The 6837-nt window shown below is 47.1% G+C and overlaps 1 protein-coding gene across 1 annotated transcript; it reads right to left on the bottom strand.

The window, feature by feature from the left end:
• Window positions 1–3966: 3966 nt before the first annotated feature.
• On the bottom strand, window positions 3967–6498 carry LOC104413818 (E3 ubiquitin-protein ligase NEDD4-like; the record flags this gene model as incomplete). Its single annotated transcript, XM_010024921.1, has 6 exons — window positions 3967–4069; window positions 5160–5232; window positions 5529–5625; window positions 5716–5823; window positions 6255–6314; window positions 6438–6498. Coding segments are annotated over 6 exons (502 nt in total), but the record flags the coding sequence as incomplete, so codon positions are not given.
• Between the last annotated feature and the right edge of the window lie 339 nt (window positions 6499–6837).

Genomic DNA, 6837 nt, shown 5'->3' with positions numbered 1-6837 from the left:
GCTTTGCTTTGTGTGTGGTTTTAAATTAGGCATTCACACTGCATAACAGAAAAGCAGCATTGGTTCCATTGCTGTTACGAAGAGGTTGTTCATAATGCAACAGCATCAGGATTGTACCACTGAAGATGAAAACAGCTTTACTAATGCATTGACTTGTATGGTTAAACTGCAGCCTGGTCTTGCAGCCAGTGGGGTGGGTTTTATTGTGGTATGAATGTTGTTGTGGGCTGTAGAGAACTCTGCTGTGACAGTAAATACACAAGAAAAAGGATGGAACATTCACGTGGATTTCAGGAATGGCTTAAACAGGAGAAGGTGCTGCTGTGTGGTCACTGTGAGGTTGGGGAACCTGAGAGAGCTTCTCTTGGGAGCCTGGTGGAGTGTCACAGCTCTTGCACTGAAATGATGGTGGAGCAGAGGTGATGTCCGCAGGAAGCTGGGAGAGGTGTGGGGTTTGTGTCTTACCTGCTGCAGAGTCACTAACCTCGTGTTAGTGCGACAGGCCAGGGGCTCCCCAGCCGCATCCAGCTGTGACCTTCAGGCACTTGCTCTTTCAGCAAAGCTTCAGAGAGCCAAGGAATAGATTTGAAGTATAAAATGCTGTAGCTTCCATAATTCTTTAGTAAATATTTAATTAAGCTGCATCGTTTCATTACAAGCAGTTGGGTTTATTACATTGAGTTTTTGCTGTCAGGAACCCAAACTGCAGCTTCTTTCATTGCTCCTCAGAAAAGAAATGGAGGACTCTTGTCCACAAATCCATTCCCCAGAGTGTATCAAATCCAAGCAGTGGGTTGAAGCCTGACACTGCAGCACGGGTGCTGTTGTGTGTGGGTGCAGGCTGGAGTTTACAGCTACACATTAACAACACTAAGGAAACTAGCAAAGTCCCTGTGGAAACAGGCCAGGAAAGGACAAGAGCCCAGCATGGAAGCATGGAGCAGTGCGGACAGACAGGGTGTTAGTAATGAGTGCTGACGGACATGTGCCCAAGTGTGGCTTGCACTGATGGTCCCTGGTGGGTGTGAGGTGCACTGTGACAGTGACAGGTATGTGACAGTCACATGCTTGGATTCCAGGTCTAGAAGCTTCCCATGTGTTTCACATATGTGTTATTCCTAGTGTAACATCACAACAGATGGGGGAAGGCTGTTGGGTTTCTTCTTGTTGTAATGCTACCTAGAAAAGGAAAAGGTTTCCTTGGAAAGGTGAGGAAATGAATGTGCACCTTAAGATGTCCAATCTGGTGTTGTACCTGTTTTCTACTACACATACTGATAAGCAGCCCTTGCAGCCATATGGGTATGGGCACTCGTAAGAGTGTTGTGTTAACACAGGCACAGGGCTGAGATATGAGTCCCACTGGAGTGTTTGCTGCTTTGTGGTTTGCATGTTCTAAGTAAATGACATTTTGTTCCCAGAAAGATGCCTTCAAATGTAGGTTTCAGGTGGAAAGGCTGGAATTCTGGTTAGATATGTTAAATAGCAAAGATCCCTTTCCTTTGAGCTGCCCCTTTACACAGGCAGGCTCTGTGGGTAGTGCAAACTGAAGGGCACTTCTGGGTTGTGTCATAGCACAGAGGACCCCAACTCTGGCTGGTAAGAAGGGGTTTAGCTGTTGATGTAGCCACCAGGAATGGAATCTGAGTTTTGAGATACAGTGTATGTCAGCAGGGGGTTGTGTCCCTGTAGGGACAGCGACAGCTGGGTGGTCAGAGCAAACAGGAGGGCTTCTGATAGCCCCAAAACCAGCTTTACACAGGAATGGGGCTGGGCTGAGCAGTTCCCCATGGCTTATCCCACAAGTGGCCTTGTGAACACCACATCTGGATTACTGCTGGACCCCATAGCAAAGGGAGCTGTAGCACACCTGTACAGGCGATCCCAAAGCTGCTACTCTAGTGGCACACCTTGAGGAGTCAAGGGCTCCTTTGCTTAATATCAAGCTTGATATCTTAGTATCAAGCTGCTTCCTAAAAATTAAACCCCTTCCCTCCAATAAAGCACAGCAGTCCAAATGCACATTATCTACAGTTCATAGGCTGGACTTCGTCTCACTGTTTTGGTACCTGGGGAATGATTTTGGGGCGTTTGTGAGGTGAACAGCTCATACAGATGTTCTTAATTTTCCTTGAAATCCAAGCAGTAACCATTTCCCTTCCAGTCTGATGTCACTATGTAATTCCACAGAGCTGGAAGGGCTCCGATTTGTGTATATATGTAAGTGTTTCTAAACCTGTTGTGAAGGGTCACAGCCTTGAGCCATCACGAAATTACATCTCAGTTCACAAACAAAAAGAGTTCCCAAGGTTCCAACACATGGCACTGGACAGGAAGGGGGCCTCCAACCACCCCAAAATCCAGTGTACCTACTTGGTGCAGTCTAACTTCTCGTATACAAGGTCAGAAAGGAACGTCAGGAAATGTTTAAGAGGAAATGAATGTTAACCTGTGTTCAAATAACATGGTTGTCGTCAGGTCTTTGTGAGCACACAAGTGTGTGCTGACTGTCTGTGACCACATGAAAGTTTCCTTCCAGTTCTCGGGTGTGGGTTGTACGTGGTGAGGACAGCTCAGAGCTGGTGGCAGTGTGGTGACATTGTATCTGGCATGTGTTGTCCTCCTTCATAGGCATGAAGGGGTTCCTGGGGTAAACCCCTGTGTGCAGGTAAGTGAGGGCAAAGCTCGGCCCTGCCCTCGCAGCGCGGCAACCACTGAACTTGAGCGCATCAAGTAGGAATTGTCACTTTTAATCCGTCACAAAAGAGATGCAACTCAGACAGTATAGTTCAGGCATGCAACATGGCAGAGGTAACAAAATGGACGAGAGAGATAGCAGAGTATAGTAAATAAATCTTTGTGATTAAGTAAAAAAGAAATCACAAAACCATGTCTGCAGGCTCAGCTCTACAGCTGGGGTTTTCCTTTATACAGCAGCAGCAGCAGCCAAGTTCACAAGTGATAGATATTGCACCAGAGAGACATGTGCAGTGAGGAACAGAATCACATTAATGTGCTGATAAAACCGGATATGACTTTCCATGGGTTACATAAAGTGCCTTTAGAGTCGGTGCAGTTCCAAACAAACCCAGCCCCGGTGGTGTTTAGCTGTTGGGAGCAAACACGTACAGAGCTGAGCCAAACAGGTTGGTTCTCCATAGTGCCAAATCCCACAGTGCCAGGATCCATCCAAAATGCCTGGGAAGGGAGATAGAGAACCACTGTACAAAGGTAAGGCCAGGGTTCAGCATCTGAAATGCTCGATGCCAACCCTACCCCACATAGTAGTTATAGTACATGTATGTATTACCAGTGGTGCAGCAGTTTGGTTACTGGACATGAGATTTGGCATGCTATGGTGTGTGTGGTGCTCCCCTGCCTGGAACCAGCCCCATATTTATACACAATGCAATGTCCAGTCCGTGCTTCTGGAGCCAGGAAAACACTGCTGTGCTCAGTGAGGACTTGCTCTCGTCACGCAGCCACGTCGAGGAGCTTCCCAGCCTCTTCCTACCTCCTTCATGGTTGGGGAACACGAGGCTCAAAGTGTGCTTTGAGAGAATGCCACTGGCCTCCAGTCTGGTATGAAATTAAGAAAAATGCTCAGTTGTCCAAGTAGATGATATTTAATTGTAAGGAAATAAAATCTGAAACTGGCTAAATCAATGGAAAAGTAAACATGAGCTGGAATACTATACCTGGAAAAGGATTAATCCCATTCATTGCCATTAGAAATTATGTAAAATATTTATTAAGGGCTTTGCCTACAGAGGCACAACATAAATAGAGCAAGTCCTGCTGGACCGGCCTCAGTCCATGGCACGGGGCCGGCCCCCCCAGGGCACAGTTCAACTCCTGGAGTGGACCCTGCGGGGTTTGCTCGGTTGGCAGTGCCGGGCACGGCTGTGCCAGAGTCACGAGGGGCCCTCGGGCCAAGCAGAGTGTGTGCAGGGAGAGGTGGGGCAGCTAATCCACTCCTTCAAAGCCTTGCGCGTTCTCCACCGCCATCAGGAGCTTCTCCCGCAGGTCTTCAAAGGATTCATAGAGAGGTAAGTCGAGGCGATTAAAGCTGGGGGTGAGAAGGGAAAGAACCACTTAGTAATCCATGGAAAACTACACATAGTGGCAGAGAACTGGGAAAGGTCACATAGAACATCTCATTGTCCTAATGGTGGCATCTCCACTGCGGCCTTCATACACCTAACGCTTGTGTTCCTGCAGGTACCCCCGAGACCAGCCCTGCCTCGTGCCTGCTGCTTTCCAGAGCTGGACATGGGAATTCCTGAGGAAAGGAACCACCCCCACTGTACTGAGCTGATAGGAAACATTTCCTCTTTGTTTTACACTCAGAACGATGCTCTGAATTTACAGGACACATTGTCCAACCTCAGGAGAAAAGAACCATCCAAAAAGAGGTCTTGAAAAGGTCCTGTAAAATCTAACAGGTAACTGAGGGGTGAATGGATGAGTTGGCTTTGGAATGCGTTGGGTTTTGTTTGCTTTTAAATTAAACTTATTATTCTCTGGCCTGATGATGTTCATGGCAGGATCACCATTCTGCACTCATGTGCTGAAAGCATCTTTTGCTCCACAGCGCTAGTTAAGTTATTCTGTTGCACATCAGGAACCTGGATTTAAGGTAAGACAAGGCTGGTACCGAATGCTTTCACCACTTACTTACAAACTCTATGCATTAGGATTAAATGATGAGATTTTATAATCTCTCATTTTCAGGGCCTTTACAGAGCACAGCATCCTGCGGCTGTTCTGTTACATTCACATTACAGTAACTAAACATGAAACGCCATTCCTTTTCCTGGTTTTCCCAATCCCAGGAACCACAAGAGCTGTAAAATAAAGCCTAGTTTTAAACACCCATTTTAACACCCAAGCACTTAGTAGAAGTCCTGAGTGTTGAAGGTTACTTGGAATGTAGTAAATAGCATTAAAAAGTGCTTATTGCCTACTCTATTAATGTGGCCTTTCATGTGTCCATGTCTTTACACACGTGTGTGTAGGTTTCAGAGTATCCCATTTGCTAAATGCTGTATGATCCAGAGCTAAAACATGTCGGAGATGAGCACAGGCACCACTTTTCGCCTTTCCTGGCAGCAAAACAGTATCAAAAAGGTATTTCTTGTTCTGGTTTTATGACTTACCATGTGTGAGCTCTGGGCAGTTTATCAGGACTTCCCCATTGCTCTATTGTAAACAGCTGAGGACCATTTGAACCTGGTTGAAAGTGAAACATCACATGGAATGTGAGTTGTTGGACACCACAGAGACCTCCTCACCCCTGTTTGTAACATTTAAGGTTTTATATTGCTAAAAATTGTACCATTTGTATCAGTTATATCAAACTCTTAGTTGCAATTTCATTAAAGCAAATAGGAATGTGGTTAGTTATTTCTAAGCTCTATTAGCCTCTGAAGATGATCTACCTTTCTGTAAAGGATGTGTAATGCAGCAGTAGTAACTAGACATTGCCATTTAACCACTTAAAGCTCTTGGTTAACAGGTCTTCTCACCATAGAGTTCAGCAAATCCATTCATAGGCACACGTGAGGTCCCCGTGACGAACTGCAGCAGCCGGATCCGTTTCTCAGCATCCATCAGCAGAACAGCCTGTTGGAAACACACAACAGGCACAGCTCTACACACTGGTGCTACTCAGCTTCACTCAGGTGTGTAAGTGATGTAGCCACACAGCTTTACCTTCCAGAACCACTGGATGACAGGGTGGTTGGGGCAGTAGCCATTCTTGTAGATGGTGTGTTGCCTCCAGTCGTTGACATCCACGTCGCCGAGGCCGCACATCAGCAACTACACAGGGAAGTAAATGGTTACGGTGTTACGTGTGTTACTCTGTGCCCTCTGTTGTCTTTAAACAGCACTAGTATAAATGCAAATGTAAAGGGGGGGTTGAGCTTTTCTTTAGGCCAATTCCAGGTTCTTGGAGAGACGCTGTGCTGTGTGACAGTCGTTTGCTCAAAACATACAGGTAAGGGCATAATGGTATCAACTCGGGAAGCTGTAAGCTACTCACTCACAGGCTTTTCTGTGCACATAGCCCTCACTGACTCATTACCCGTTGCTGTCTTTTATGTGTCGATACATTTACATGGGAGACAAATCCCTCCATAAGCAAAGGATCTTGCATGCAAATTCCCTTACAAAGAGTATGGGATGGCAGAGGAGCCGGATCTACCCCAGCTTTTGGGGATGAGCATCCCTGCCCTGGCCCGTGAACTCACCTCGAGTTCGTTTTCATCAAAAATCTTAATCAGATCAATAGGCAGCAGCTCTGTGAATCCCTGGAAACAAGCAGAGCCTGGGTCAAAGCCCCTGTACTTCCAGGGCAGATCCCGTTTGTAGCTAACAGGATCCTTGGCTTCAGCGGAGGAGAGGGGAAAAACAAGGGGTGGGAAGGCCCTTACCTCCAGGAAAGCGTTCATCTGCTTCTGCACTCTGTTCACAAACCTCCACTGGATGACCAGGCTGCAGGAGATGGATACAGAAAGAGACAGTCAGATGGAGACAGGGAAGGACAAACAGACACAGACATACAGACAGAGAGAAATACAGAGGACACGGGGCCAGACAGAGTGACATGGGGACAGGCACACGGACAGACGGACACGGGGACAGACAGACGGACAGGGGGCCAGACACACAGACACATGGACAGACAGACAGACACGGGGACAGATAGACAGACACGGGACGGACAAATGGACACATGGACACACAGGGACGGACAGACGGACACGGGGATGGACAGACGGACAGACAGATGGACATGGGGACAGACACACGGACACATGGACGGACAGACGG

The sequence above is a fragment of the Nestor notabilis genome, unplaced genomic scaffold (assembly GCF_000696875.1).
Source record: "Nestor notabilis isolate BGI_N333 unplaced genomic scaffold, ASM69687v1 scaffold14702, whole genome shotgun sequence".
In the NCBI taxonomy this organism is placed as follows: Eukaryota; Metazoa; Chordata; class Aves; order Psittaciformes; family Psittacidae; genus Nestor; species Nestor notabilis.
The sequence above is the reverse complement of the archived record's forward strand: the minus strand, read 5'-3'. Positions and strand labels throughout refer to the sequence as shown.